Source organism: Salmo salar, chromosome ssa15 (assembly GCF_905237065.1).
Source record: "Salmo salar chromosome ssa15, Ssal_v3.1, whole genome shotgun sequence".
Lineage (NCBI taxonomy): Eukaryota > Metazoa > Chordata > Actinopteri > Salmoniformes > Salmonidae > Salmo > Salmo salar.
Window position 1 is genome coordinate 80916117 of NC_059456.1, and position 15358 is coordinate 80931474.

General features: G+C 44.9%; 1 protein-coding gene across 4 annotated transcripts in view; it reads left to right on the forward strand.

Annotated features, from left to right (window-relative positions):
* The window catches only part of LOC106572005 (E3 ubiquitin-protein ligase MIB2), a 100668-nt gene extending 96123 nt beyond the window's left edge, over nt 1–4545 (forward strand). For all 4 annotated transcript variants that reach the window (XM_014145695.2, XM_014145696.2, XM_014145694.2 and 1 more), the window contains 5 exons: nt 28–303; nt 1347–1525; nt 3140–3333; nt 3550–3615; nt 3815–4545. In XM_014145695.2, the coding sequence (XP_014001170.1) occupies nt 28–303; nt 1347–1525; nt 3140–3333; nt 3550–3615; nt 3815–4047 (948 nt within the window). In that variant the 3' untranslated portion in view covers nt 4048–4545. The remainder of the gene's footprint in view (nt 1–27; nt 304–1346; nt 1526–3139; nt 3334–3549; nt 3616–3814) is intronic.
* The last annotated feature ends 10813 nt before the right edge of the window (nt 4546–15358 follow it).

Genomic DNA, 15358 nt, shown 5'->3' on the forward strand with positions numbered 1-15358 from the left:
AACTTTCTCTCACCCACCCTCTCACAGGGCCGCTGTGACGTCAATATCCGCAACAACCGCAATCAGACGCCGCTGCAACTGGCGGTGATGCAGGGCCACGGGGACCTGGTGCAGCTGCTAGTGGTCGAGGGCGCGGACGTCAATGTGGAGGACGAGGATGGGGACACGGCCATGCACGTCGCCCTCAGCCGCCCGCAGCTGGCCAACGCCACACTCACCCCCGCCACCACCAGCACCACGACCACCACGCAGGAGAGAGGAGAGGGGGGCCCGGGCTCGTCATCATCCTCGCTGTACTGCCAGGTAAGACTATGAGGAAGGGTGTGATTTTTCTTGATTCTTGGGTGGTGCAAGAGAAATTATGCAAAAAGAGTCGTGACAGGAAGAGAAGGGGAGACCAAAATAAGGGAGAGACCTAGTTTTGAATGAGACATTAAATCACTGAGAGAAAAATGAATTCTCCTTAGCCTAATAGTGTATCTAATCATCTTCCCTAGCTTCAAATAGGCACAATCACTCCTCACCTCTCAATTGTCATACACAGGTCTGTTTAAAAAATGTTTTCCTTCTATTAGCTAGGTCGGTTAATGCAAATCATCAGCACTGTGTTCTGGCAGCTGCTGCCACTGGCACCGCCAAAGGGTATCGGCATGACCCCAAACACTGCAGCGCTCAAATAGCGCTCATGCTGGCCATCCGCCAAGCCATTTTGGATAGGGGAAAAACACACTGTACTTAAGGTGGCTAGTCTAAGTACCCTGTATTCACATTGTCAGCAAAGGAAGGGAGTTCTGGATTTGATTCGATTTGGGCTTGTCTTTCTCCAGCTGGGGTGCATTGGGTTTAGTGACGTCACCCCCTTGCTGTACTATAGTCTGTACGAGGACCAGACGTCCCCTTTGCATTTTTTTTTAATTGTAAAAAAATTAAAAAAACATTTATTTAACCAGGCAAGTCAGTTAAGAACAAATTCTTATTTTCAATAACAGCCTAGGAACAGTGGGTTAACTGCCTTGTTCAGGGGCAGAACGACACATTTTTACCTTTCGGTTACTCGTCCAACGCTCTAACCACTAGGCTACAGGTAGTAAACAGGTGGGCAGCTTGCATCTGACGTGCCACTGATTACTAGAAGATTATTGCTTAATTGATATTAATTAGCAATTACTCGTTTTTAGTGTCATCTGACGTCCCCAGTAATCTTGTTGTGGTTGTTGTACACTGTACTTTCTGTCTGACTCTCTCATATCCTGTGTGTGCAGCTTTGACTCTCATGTGATTCCTTTAATTTACAAGAATAAAGGCTCGCCAGAACTCAACTCTCCTCCTCCCTCCCTCCTGTGTAGCTGAGCAGCTCTGGGCTGATGGGTAACACGGAGCTGAGCGTGGGCGCAGCCATTGCCTGTTTCCTGGCACAGGAGGGCGCCAACATCAACTACGCTAACCACAAGGGCAAGAGCCCGCTAGACCTGGTAGCTGACACAGCTGTGCTGCAGCTCATCAAGAGCTTCTCTGAGAAGCAGCGGTATGTACAACTACTGACTAGCTGACTGTATGGTCCTTAATGGTTCTACTATTATAACAGCACCTTTTACACTCATTGCTATGAAGGGTCAGCCTGGAGATTAAGGCCCCAATCAGACATACAGTGGCAAGGAAAAGTATGTGAACCCTTTGGAAATATGTGGATTTCTGCATAAATTGGTCATAACATTTCTTTCACAACAATAGACAAACACGGTCTGCTTAAACTAATAACACACAAACAATTATACGTTTTCATGTCTTTATTGAACACACCGTGCAAACATTCACAGTGCAGTGTGGGAAAAGTATGTGAACCCTTGGATTTAATAGCTGGTTGACCCTCCTTTGGCAGCAATAACCTCAACCAAACGTTTTCTGTAGTTGCGGATCAGACCTTTTTACAAAACATTATTTTTTACTAAACTCTTGCAGTTCAGCAGTATTCATGGGATGTCTGGTGTAAACTGCTCTCTTGAGGTCATGTCACAGCATCTCATTCGGGTTGAGGTTAGGACTCTGACTGGGCCACTTCAGAAGGTTTATTTTCTTCTGTTGAAACCATTCTGTTGTTGATTTACTTCTGTGTTTTGGGTCGTTGTCCTGTTGCTTCACCCAACTTCTGTTGAGCTTCAATTGGCGGACAAATAGCCTAACTTTCTCCTGCAAAATGTCTTGATAAACTTTGGAATTCATTTTTCTGTCGATGATAGCAAGCTGTCCAAGCCCTGAGGCAGCAAAGCAGCCCAAAACCATGATGCTCCCTCCACACATAGTTTACAGTCGGGATGAAGTTTTGATGTTGGTGTGCTGTGACATTTTTTTCTCCACACATAGTGTTGTGTTCCTTCCAAACAACTCAAGTTTATTTTCATCTACCCACAGAATATTTTACCAGTAGCACTGTGGAATATCCAGGTGCACTTTCGCAAACTTCAGACGTGCAGCAATGGGGTTTTTTTGGACAGCAGTGGCTTCTTCCGTGGTGTCCTCCCATGAACACCATTCTTGTTTAGTGTTTTATGTATCGTAGACTCGTCAACAGAGATGTTAGCATATTCCAGAGATTTCTGTAATTCTTTAGCTGACACTCTAGGATTCTTCTTAACCTAGGAGTCTTCTTAGCATTCTGCGCTGTGCTCTTGCAGTCATCTTTGCAAGACGGCCACTCCTAGGGAGAGTAGCAACAGTGCTGAACTTTCTCCATTTATAGACAATTTATCTTACCATGGACACCAAGGCTTTTAGAGATACTTTTTTAACCCTAGTCATTAGCCTAGGGGTTCACATACTTTTTACAACCTACACTGTGAATGTTTAAATTATGATTTCAATATAGATTAAAAAGAATACAATAATTTGTGTTCGTAATTTAAGCACACTGTTTGTGTATTGTTGTGATTTAGATGAAGATCAGATCAAATTTAATGAACAATTTATGCAGAAATCCAGGTAATTCCAAGTGTTCACATACTTTTTCTTTGCCACTGTAAATGGGCTTTAAAAGAAGTGGAAAGATGAGAACAAATAACTAACCAAAACAAAGAAGATAAGAGAACAAATCCTATCGTACACTATGTGTACCAATCAGTCTTTCATCCATCCGTTCCTCCAGGTTGCAGCGGCTGCAGGCCATCACGTGCGGCACGTCACTGAGCAGCACCAGCCTGCGGCGGGTCCACACCACGCCCAATACCATGACTAACCTGGCCATGCCCGTCCTGCCGGGGCCCAGCGAGTGTCTCATCTGCTCAGAGCTGGCGCTGCTCGTCCTCTTCTGCCCCTGCCAGCACAGCGTCGCCTGCGAAGGTAGATGGGGGGGGGGTGTGTGTCCGTGCAAGAAAGAATGTGTGTGGGGCAGCTGGAGCATTAAGACTAGCCATGGACTAAAATGTATCCATTGGAAGTGGTTTTAGTCCAGGACTAGGTTTAATCAGTATCTAAGAAACCAGTCTTGGTGTTCCCACAAGATCTTGATGTTTGGGAACTGAAGTAACTCCTTGTGCCTCTCCCTAATCTCTCCAGAGTGTGCTCATCGAATGAAGAAATGCATCAAATGCCAGGTCACGATCACCAAGAAAATAAGACAAGGTAATGTACAACAGATGACTAGAAGCCCTTTCTTTTTTTCTGATGTGTGTCGGTGAGGGGCATTGGTCGTAATTGATAAATAGAAGCTACAACATGAATATATTTCCTGATAATACTAGTACAGATCACAATACCTTTTAGTGGAGTGTGATGTTAAATGGTGAAGTGAATGACATGTATCCCCCTCCTCTCTCTCCAGACCAGACAGAGGTGGACTGCAGCCCGGACTCGGAGCAGCACAACCTGCTGGAGCAGCTGCAGTCGCGCTACCGCCAGATGGAGGAGCGCATCACCTGCCCCATCTGCATCGACAACCACATCAAGCTGGTCTTTCAGTGTGGCCACGCCTCCTGCATCGACTGCAGCGCCGCCCTCAAGACATGCCCCATCTGCAGGCAGACCATCCGCGAGCGCATTCAGCTCTTCGTCTGACCCAGGCCCCCGTCCTCCGCCGAACTTCCCACCCCACCCCCCATGAAGTGGCCCAGGGGTGGTCAGCTTGTTGCCCGTTTTCTTTTGTTGTCCGTTAGTCGTTCAGTCTGCTCCTCAGTCCTTTGGGATAAGCCACTTGCTCGTCCATCCTGGCTCAGCCGCTGCGCTCTGTTGTGTTCTGTTTCATGAAGTTGCGCCAGGGGTGTTATCATTACGCCGATTCTGTTGCAAAACATTTTGTCTGTTGCAAAACGTTTTGCCACAGAAACTGTTTACTCCAAACAGAAAAACACACTAGAGTTTCTATTTGAAAAATTCAGTTAGGTCCCTCTGTGTTTCGTTCCATTTGCTCTGATTTATTTCGTTTTTTGTTGTTGCCCATTTCTGCATGGAAAAATCCAGCCGCTGCCCCTGAAAGGCTCTGCAATGCTTTCTCCGTGGCCCCCAGTGACCAGCAGCCACAGCCGGTTACATCAGGAGGAGGTGGTGGTGCCACAAGCTCCACTCATATTGTTGAACAAGGAGGATGTCCCTACGAACCAGGGAGGATGTCCATCTGAATAGGCCCTCACCTGTGCTGCTCTAAGAGGATGTCTATTATTCCCCATTTGATTGCACCCCGTTTGCCTGTCTTGCCTCCCCTGTTTACAAGGCTGCAGAGAACTGTCCATCTCCCTGTCTTGAATCCTGTGTATTATGTTTGCTGTCCTTCGTATGAAGCTCTTTGTAATCTGTGTTAGTCCCCAGAGGGTGATGGTATAACTAAAGGCTCCTCTGTATAGCCCCTCCCGCTTGCCGTACATACGTAAGAGGAAAATCCACACTATATGCATGAGTACATGCATATTCTAAGATGAAGACTTTGTTGTGGGTTTGGTTACGTGTGGTTTTAAGAGTACCCGTAATTAGTACTGAGTTATTAATGTCTGAAGGTGTTTCTATTTAGCTAAAGTCATATTATTTATGGTGTTTGATCAACAAAAAAAGGATTTCTGTTGTAATTTCACCCAAGCCTATGTCTTCTCTACTCAGGGTCCTGATTCATTGAAACACTTCTAGTATGAAAACGGTTGTGGAATGTTTTGTTTTTGTCAAACGTTTTTACATTAGAGCCTTCTGACAATTTGGTGTGCATTTACTAAGGGACTTGTAGATATACAGTGGGGGGGAAAAGTATTTGATCCCCTGCTGATTATGTACGTTTGCCCACTGATAAAGAAAGGATCAGTCTATAATTTTAATGGTAGGTTTATTTGAACAGTGAGAGACAGAATAACAACAAAAATATCCAGAAAAATGCATGTCAAAATGTTATAAATTGATTTGCATTTTAATGAGGGAAATAAGTATTTGACCCCCTCTCAATCAGAAAGATTTCTGGCTCCCAGGTGTCTTTTATACAGGTAACGAGCTGAGATTAGGAGCACACTCTTAAAGGGAGTGCTCCTAACCGCAGCTTGTTACCTGTAAAAAAGACACCTGTCCACAGAAGCAATCAATCAATCAGATTCCAAACTCTCCACCATGGCCAAGACCAAAGTGCTCTCCAAGGATGTCAGGGACAAGATTGTAGACCTACACAAGGCTGGAATGGGCTACAAGACCATCGCCAAGCAGCTTGGTGAGAAGGTGACATCATTTGGTGCGATTATTCACAAATGGAAGAAACACAAAAGAACTGTCAATATCCCTCGGCCTGGGGCTCCATGCAAGATCTCACCTCGTGGGGTTGCAATGATCATGAGAACGGTGAGGAATCAGCCCAGAACTACACGGGAGGATCTTGTCAATGATCTCAAGGCAGCTGGGACCATAGTCACCAAGAAAACAATTGGTAACACACTACGCCGTGAAGGACTGAAATCCTGCAGCGCCCGCAAGGTCCCCCTGCTCAAGAATACATATACATGCCCGTCTGAAGTTTGCCAATGAACATCTGAATGATTCAGAGGACAACTGGTGAAAGTGTTGTGGTCAGACGAGACCAAAATGGAGCTCTTTGGCATCAACTCAACTCGCCGTGTTTGGAGGAGGAGGAATGCTGCCTATGACCCCAAGAACACCATCTCCACCGTCAAACATGGAGGTGGAAACATTATGCTTTGGGGGTGTTTTTCTGCTAAGGGGACAGGACAACTTCACCGCATCAAAGGGACAATGGACGGGGCCATGTACCGTCAAATCTTGGGTGATAACATCCTTCACTCAGCCTGGGCATTGAAAATGGGTCGTGGATGGGTATTCCAGCATGACAATGACCCAAAACACACGGCCAAGGCAACAAAGGAGTGGCTCAAGAAGAAGCACATTAAGGTCCTGGAGTGGCCTAGCCAGTCTCCAGACCTTAATCCCATAGAAAATCTGTGGAGGGAGCTGAAGGTTCGAGTTGCCAAACGTCAGCCTCGAAACCTTAATGACTTGGAGAAGATCTGCAGAGGAGTGGGACAAAATCCCTCCTGAGATGTGTGCAAACCTGGTGGCCAACTACAAGAAACGTCTGACCTTTTTCTGGATTTTTTTGTTGTTATTCTGTCTCTCACTGTTCAAATAAACCTACCATTAAAATTATAGACTGATCATTTCTTTGTAAGTGGGCAAACGTACAAAATCAGCAGGGGATCAAATACTTTTTTCCCCCACTGTATGGTAAAACAACTGCTTGGACTGTTTTATAGCAGAATAGATTTGTGGATGAGTTCACTTCAACCCAACATACCTTTCTTGCTTTTGGTATGAAATTAATGTTGAAATACACCATTGTAGAGAGAGGTTTGCGTGTTGCTTTAAAAGAAAGGAAAGACTTATTTGTCAGACGTCGCAGTGCAAGTCATTTTCCTTATACCATCACCCAGATACCTATTGTTCTTTTTAGATTTGTATAAAAAGCATGAACGAAGCCCGTGTCTGTTGTTGTCTGAACCTGAGCGCCTCTGTCCGTCTCCTCAGCGTCTAGCGTAGCGTAGCGTTGTACTGCCCAGCAAGTGCGTTAGCTGCCCATCCGCTTGCTAGCATCATCACACTCAGCCTCAGACAGGGCTCAGCCAATTGGGTGGTGCAGAAAGGTTTGTCATTGAGTTTAGGTCAACTTTGGACTCTTGCGGACAGAATTGCTTTTGATTTCTGGAAGCCTTGGTGTCCTTTGGATAGAGGAAGATAACTCCTCCAATACAGAACAGAAAGGATTGTTGGTCAATCGAGGTGTGTAAACCTCTATAAAAGCTGAGCCAGAAAAATTATGTATATGCTTGTTCTTTATTTTGTCACAATGTGGACTTTTGGCAGCCTTTGGACTCTTGTAATGTATTTTTTTTCTCAAACAGTATTGTAAACATTGAATTAGACATGGCTAAAAAAATGTGGAACTGTGCATCTGTAGTTACCTGTCTCGCATCATATTCAGCCTACTTAGAAGAAACCCTCCCCAGTCTGTTTGGCAAAGCATTTTGGATTGTACATCATCCTTTGTATTTTTTGGTTTGTTTTCCAAAGGGCTTATGTGTTTTTAAAAAATGATCTATTTGATTTTTCTATTGTTAACTTCCAGTGACAGGGGTTTTGTAGATCCTAGCTTTCGGTAAGCCAATTAAGATGTACATTTTGAATGTCAGAAAAAATGTAACCCGTCTTACTCTGCCTTTTTGTGGAAAGGTTGTAAAGATGTGAGAGAGGGCACAAGAGGGGGAAAGTAAGGTTTACTCTAAGTACTACTACACCAGTGCCAAATCTTTAAAAGGATGTGCACAGGACTGCACAGCCTAGTTCATCTAGATATAATGCTCTAGCCGTTATCAATGTTCAAGTTGTTTTGAAATAATTGAATAGCACTATTGTGGCTCCCTATGTTGATTTTGTCTCGCAAAACTATCATAGCTATGTACTATTTGGGCAAAAGCGCAAGAGCATATTGTGAGTATGCTATGGAGTTTGGACAACAGGCTGCAGGGTACTAAAAAAGTAGTGCACTACATGGGGAATAGGGTGTCATGAGACGGCACCCAGTCTCTCTTTCCCAGCTTCTCAATGACAACTGATATTAAAGAAGAAGAAAAAAAATTGGAGCCAAAACTTTATTTTATAATTTTAATGAATTGAGAGTCTTTATGATCATTAAAGATTGTCATCTGGTGTCCTACATTGGGTCATGTGAGTATTCTCTGTACACAGGTAAAAACAATTCTTTAGGAGAGCCAGGAGGTTTGGAAATGTACTACAAGAGGTTTGCTATGAGAACTACATATACTATTTAAGCAAGAAATGTTACTATTTGTGTGTACAGCACTTGGAGTTCTGATGTTGGCCTTACTGTCCATTCCTCCAACGTTGACGTGTTTGTTCAGTTGTATTCTGTCCGAAAATATTTTGCAATAAATATGGAACTGTTTTATAAGTATTTGGTGTTCTGCGCCTAATCAGTCACTGTCTCCTCCCAACATGCACAGTGCATTCGGAAAGTATTCAGACCCCTTGAATTTTTCTAAAATGTATCATGTATATTTTCTCAATCTACACACAATACCCCATAATGACAAAGCAAAAACCTTTTAGAAATGTTTGCACATAAGGAAATTACATTTACATAAGTATTCAAACCCTTTACTCAGTACTTTGTTGAAGCACCTTTGGCAGCAATTACAGCCTTGAGTCTTCTTGGGTATGACGCTACAAAAACTTGGTACACCTGTATTTGGGGAGTTTCTCTCAAGCTCTGTCAGGTTGGATGGGGAGTGTCGCTGCACAGCTATTTTCAGGTCTCCAGAGATGTTCGATCAGGTTCAAGCCCGAGCTCTGGCTGGGCCACTCAAGGACATTCAGAGACTTGTCCCGAAGCCACTCCTGCATTGTCTTGGCTGTGTGCTTAGGGTTGTTGTCCTGTTGGAAGGTTAACCTTTCCACAGTCTGAGGTTCTGAACTCTCTGGAGCAGGATTTCATCAAGGATCTCTCTGTACTTTGCTCTGCTCATCTTTCCCTCGATCCTGACTAGTCTCCCAGTCCCTGCTGCTGAAAAAAAACATGCTTCACTATAGGGATGGTGCCAGGTTTCCTCCAGATGTGACACTTGGCATTCAGGCCAAAGAGTTCAATCTTGGTTTCATCAGACCAGAGAATCTTGTTTCTCATAATCAGTCCTTTGTGTCTTTTGGCAAACTCCAAGCAAGCTGTCATGTGCCTTTTACTGAGGAATAGCTTCCATAAAGGCCTGGTTGGTGGAATGTTGCCGAGATGGTTGTCCTTCTGGAAGGTTCTCCCATCTCCACAGAGGAACTCTGGAGCTCTGTCAGAGAGATCATCGGGTTCTTGGTCACCACCCTGACCAAGGCCCTTCTCCCCTGATTGCTCAGTTTTCCAGGCGGCCAGCTCTAGGAAGAGTCTTGGTGGTTCCAAACTTCTTCCATTTAAGAATGATTGAGGCCACTGTTCTTGGGGACCTTCGATGCTGCAGAATTTTTTTTGGTATCCTTCCCCAGATCTGTGCCTCGACACGATCCAATCTCGGAGCTCTACAGACAATTCCTTCCACTTCGTGGCTTGGTTTTTGCTCTGGCATGCACTGTCAACGGTGGGACCTTATATAGACATGTAAGTGCCTTCCCAAATCATGTCCAATAAATTGAATTTACCCCAGGTGGACTCCAAGTTGTAGAAACATCTCAATGATGATCAATGGAAACAGGATGCACCTGACCTCAATTAGCCATGAGAATGCTTACCATTCATTGGTTGCGTTCCCCTGCTCAGATATTGCTGACGCATGCCAGATCTTACAACGCCTGGATAGGCATTTTACATATTAAGCTGCATTGTCTCACAGCGCGATCGGATTGAATCCCGGCCAGAAAGATTAAGAAAAGGGGAGTTGCTAAATCATCTGGATAGGTATTTTATATATCAGCTAACCACATATGTTATTGCAATCTGGACAGATTGCTAGTCGATGACAAGGCATGCAACCATTGGTTGATGCATGCAACGTCTGAGCGCAACCATTTTCAATAGGCCCTGCAGTGCATTCTGGGTCAAAGAGTGCACTCTTAAGGAGTGAATGGGAGTCAGTTGGGCGCTAGCTTAACAACACAACATTAGCATGAATTATGTGAAAAAATATTCTGAGGGCAGAATATTGGCTCCAGGGCATTGGTAGAACAAATGTGATTGGTTGGGTGAAAGCCCAGAGGGCAGAGCTTAGACTGACAGGTTAGTGAGTGGAGTTAACAGGTTAAGATCAAATAAAATAAACACTTGCAAGGAGGATCTGTTCATCAGCTATAATTTGCCAGAGAAAAAAATATATACAAATAAACAGGGGCAGTAGAGTTGGATAATGGTGTAATAAGCAATGATAAAATCCAGACAAAACATTGCCAGAGTGGCTTACTATTCCCATCTCAGTGTCTGTACTTTAATTGGTCAATTATCTCGCTCTGCTGCAGAGCACACTCGTGATGCCAGCCAGACAGTCCTTAGCAAGGCCTGTATCATAAATCATCTCTGTCCTTAGCCAAGCCATACCATGCCATAACAACCTCATGCCCTCTTCATCAGGAACACATATGACACAAACACACAAATTGATTTGCATGTGATGAACTGCTCATGAGTGGATGATGACAGAGCAAAATGAGAACAGGGGCTTACTCGGGTGGTGGAAACATTCTGAGCGGTGCAGATAGAAATGTAAAGGCAGAGTAGACATGATTCTCTTATCATGGACTTTAGAGAACAAATATCTGTGTGAAGCATTTCTTTGTCTTAAAAAAAAAAGGAGGGTAGAATCATTTAATTGGATGGAATAGGTCTTCCTGAACAGGCCCCAGCCTAACCTAACCAGAGCCCGGTTTCCCTAAAGCATCTTAAGGCTAAGTTCATCGATAGAATCTTCGTCTGTGCATCGTTAAATCTCAGAGCTGTTTCCCAAAACCCTTGTTATTAAAGTTGCACTTAAAAACGCTTGTTGTTTACCGCCTGCCTCAGACCCTTCCTAGAACCGCTAAGTGTGTCGTTAGATGCGTGTTTTCCCTACCGCGTCACTTTATAAACAGAAGATCTCCGCAAAACATAGATTCAAAATGTTTATCTGTCTCTCTGTGACTGCCGATAACGTCAAAATGAAGTTGACTACAAATACAAAATTGACAATGTCTTTGCCATTGTTACAAAAAGCAAACAATAAAAATATGCTTAAAATTAAAACACAGATGATTGCATTAAAAGGTAAATAGCCTAAAGTATAGGCTACATACAAAAAAACAAGATTGCACCGTATTGTATGGCTGCTGAGCTCCAACTCAACTTTGCTAAACACGTCTCCTTCGCCACTAGGGGCAATAAAGTCCTAGACCAATATTACTCTACCCACAAGCAAGCATACAAGGTCCTCCCTCGTCCCCCACCCCCCCTTCGGCAAATCAGATCATGACTATATACTCCTGCTTCCTGTCTACAAGCAGAAGCTCAAACAGGAAGTACCTGTGACGTGCTCTATAGAAAAATGTTGCTTTGCTAACGCTGACTGGAACATGTTCCAGGACTCCGCCAATAGCGTCGACGAGCTAACCACCTCCATCACAGGCTTCATTAGGAAATGCATCGCCGGCATTGTCCCCACAGTGAAGGTTCACTGCTTCCCCCAATCAAAAGCCCTGGATTAACACAGAGGTTGGTGCTAAAATAAGGGACAGGGCTACCACACACCGGGCTATCAAAGGCAACTCCTAGGCTACTGCTGAGGACACAAACAAGTACAAGAAGTCCTGCTACGACCTCTGGAGAGCCATCAAACAAGCAAAAGAACAATAGGAACCAGGTGGAATCCTATTACACAGGCTCTGACTCCCACAGCATGTGGCAGGGACTACGTTCCATTACGGATTACAAAGGAAGACCCAGCCATGATCTGCCAAACTATGCCTCACTACCAGACGAATTCAATGCATTTTATGCATGTTTCGACAAAAATAACACCGGGGCCATGCATTAGGGCCCCCGCCGAACCAGGGGACTGGGTGATCTCGCTCTTCGAGGCCGACGTGAGTAAGACTTTCAATCAGGTCAACACTTGCAAGGCCGCGGGGCCGGACGGTATTCCAGGGTGTGTTCTCAGTGCGTGCGCAGAACAATTGGTAGGGATATTCGCGTTCATTTTCAACCTCTCCTTGTCCCAGTCTGTAATCCCCACGTCTCAAGCTGACCGACATCATTTCTGTTCCCAACAACTCTAAGGCTACCTGCCACAATGACTACCGCCCTGCATCACTCACATCTGTAATCATGAAGGGCTTTGAAAGGCTGGTTATGGTACACATCAACTCCATCATCTCAAACACCATAGACCCCTCAAACTCAACTCTGGACCTCGAAGCCAGTTCCATTGCATTTTTTTTATTGTTTCACTCTAATCAGGGACTGGTTTAGACCTGGGACACCAGGTCGAACAGAAGACCAGCGGCTTCCGGACCTCGTAGGGCACGTGTCTTGTCATTATGGAGTATTGTGTAGATTGTTGAGGATGAAAATCCATTTCAGAATAAGGCTGTAATGTAACAAAATGTAGGAAAAGTCAAGGGGTCTGAATACTTTCAGAATGCACTGTATCTGGCCGGCCAGCCGGACCAATTTATCTGGCCAGCCGGACCTACCAATCTGGACAGACCTATCTTGCTAGATTCGGCCGGCCAGACAGCTAGGTCTGTCCGGCCGTCAAGATAGGTATGTCCGGCCAAATTGGTCCGGTCGGCCAGATAGATACACAACATGTAAAGTGTTGGTCCCATGTGCTGAAATAAAAGATCCTAGAAATGTTCCATATGCACATAGAGCTTATTTCTCTCTAATTTTGGGCACACATCCCTGTTAGTGAGCATTTCTCCTTTGCCAAGATAATCCATTCACCTGACAGGTGTGGCATATCAAGAAGTGGGTTAAACAGCGTGATCATTACACAGGTGCACCTTGTGCTGGGGACAATAAAAGGCCACTCTAAAATGTGCAGTTTTGTCACACAATACAATTGGCACGCTGACTGCAGGAATGTCCACCAGAGCTGTTGACAGAGAATTTTATGTTAATGTCTCTACCATTAACCACCTTGAACGTTATTTTACTGAATTTGGCAATACGCCCAACCGGCTTCACAACCGCAGACCACATGTAACCATGCCAGCCCAGGACCTCCAAAGCCGGCTTCTTCACCTGCGGGATCATCTGAGACCAGCCAACCGGACAGGTGATGAAACCAAAGGATTTCTGCACAAACTGTCAGAAACCATCTCATGGAAGCTCATCTGCACACTTGTCATCCTCACTAGGGTCTTGACCTGACTGCAGTTAGGCATCGTAACCAACTTCAGTGGGGAAATGCTCACCTTCGATGGCCACTGGCACGCTGGTGAAGTGTGCCCTTCACGGATGAATCCCAGTTTCAACTGTACTGTGCAGATGGGCAAGCAGTTTGCTGATGTCAACATTGTGAACAGTGCCCCATGGTGGCGGTGGGGTTATGGTATGGGCAGGAATAAGCTACAGACAATGAACACAATTGCATTTTCAAATCTTATCAAATTGCATTGGTCACATACACATATTTAGCAGATGTTATTGTGGGTGTAGCGAAATGCTTGAGTTCCTTGCTCCAACAGTGCAGTAATATCTAACAATTCACAACAATACACACAAATCTAAAAGTAAAATAATGGAATTAAGAAATATATAAATATTAGGATGAGCAATGTCGGAGTGGCATTGACTAAAATACAGTAGAATAGAATATAGTATATACATATGAAATGAGTAAAGCAGCATGTAAACATTATTAAAGTGACTAGTGTTCCATGTCTATGGATAAAGGGCAGCAGTCTCTAAGGTGCAGGGTTGAGTAACCAGGTGGTAGCCGGCTAGTGATGCCTATTTAACAGTCTGGAACTTGAAGCTTTCCACCTTCTCCACTGCGGCCCCGTCAATGTGGATAGAGGCGTGCTCCCTCTACTTTTTCCTGAAGACCACGATCAGCTCCTTTGTTTTGTTGACGTTGAGGGAGAGGTTATTTTCCTGGCACCACTCCGCCAGGTCCCTCACCTCCTCCCTGTAGGCTGTCTCGTCATTGTTGGTAATCAGGCCTACTATGGTTGTGTCATCTGCAAACTTGATGATTGAGTTGGAGGCGTGTGTGGCCACGTAGTCATGGGTGAGCAGGGAGTACAGAAGGGGGCTGAGTACGCACCCTTGTGGGGCCCCTGTGTTGAGGATTAGTGAAGTGGAGGTGTTGTTTCCTACCTTCACCACCTGGGGGCGGCCCGTCAGGAAGTCCCGGAACCAGTTGCACAGGGCGGGGTTCAGACCCAGGGCCCCAAGCTTGATGATGTCTGGGCCAATACTATGGTGTTGAAGGCTGAGCTATAGTCAATGACATTCTAACATAGGTATTCCTCTTGTCCAGGTGGGATAGGGCAGTGTGCAGTGCAATGACATCATCTGTGGATCTTTTGGGGCGGTAAGCAAATTGAAGTGGTTCTAGGGTGTCACGTAAGGTAGAGGTGATCTGATCCTTAACTAGCCTCTCAAAGCTCTTCATGATGACAAGTGAGTGCTACGGGCCGATAGTCATTTAGTACAGTTACCTTTGCTTTCTTGAATACAGGAACAATGGTGGACATCTTGAAGCAAGTGCGGACAGCAGACTGGGATAGGGAGAGATTGAATATGTCTGTAAACACTCCAGCCAGCTGGTCTGCACATGCTCTGAGGACGTGGCTAGGGATGCCGTCTGGGCCGGCAGCCTTGCAAGGGTTAACACGCTTAAATGTCTTACTCGCGTTGGCCACGGAGAAGGAGAGCCCACAGTCCTTGGGAGCGGGCCACATCGATGGCACTGTGTTATCCTCAGGTGTTTGGCTAGTCTGGGAGCAAGACGTCGGTATTCGCGACGTCACTGGTTTTCCCTGTTTAATCCGTGATTGTCTGTAGACCCTGCCACATACAGTCAGGTCCATAAATATTTTGAGTGATTACCAAGTTATTATTATTTTAGCTGTCTACCACAGTATATTGGAGTTGAAACTAAGTAATGAATATGAGCTGAAAGTGCAGACTTTAAGCTTTAATTTGAGGGTATTTACATCCAAATCGGTTGAACGGTGTAGGAATTACAGCACTTTTATATGTGGTCCCCCAAAAGTAATTGGACAATTGGCTGCTCAGCTGTCCCATGTGTGTTATTCTCTCATTAGTTAATTTACAAGTAAGCAGATAAAAGGTATAGAGTTGATTTCAAGTGTGGCATTTGGAATCTGTTGTTTTAACCCTCAATAAGTCCAAAGA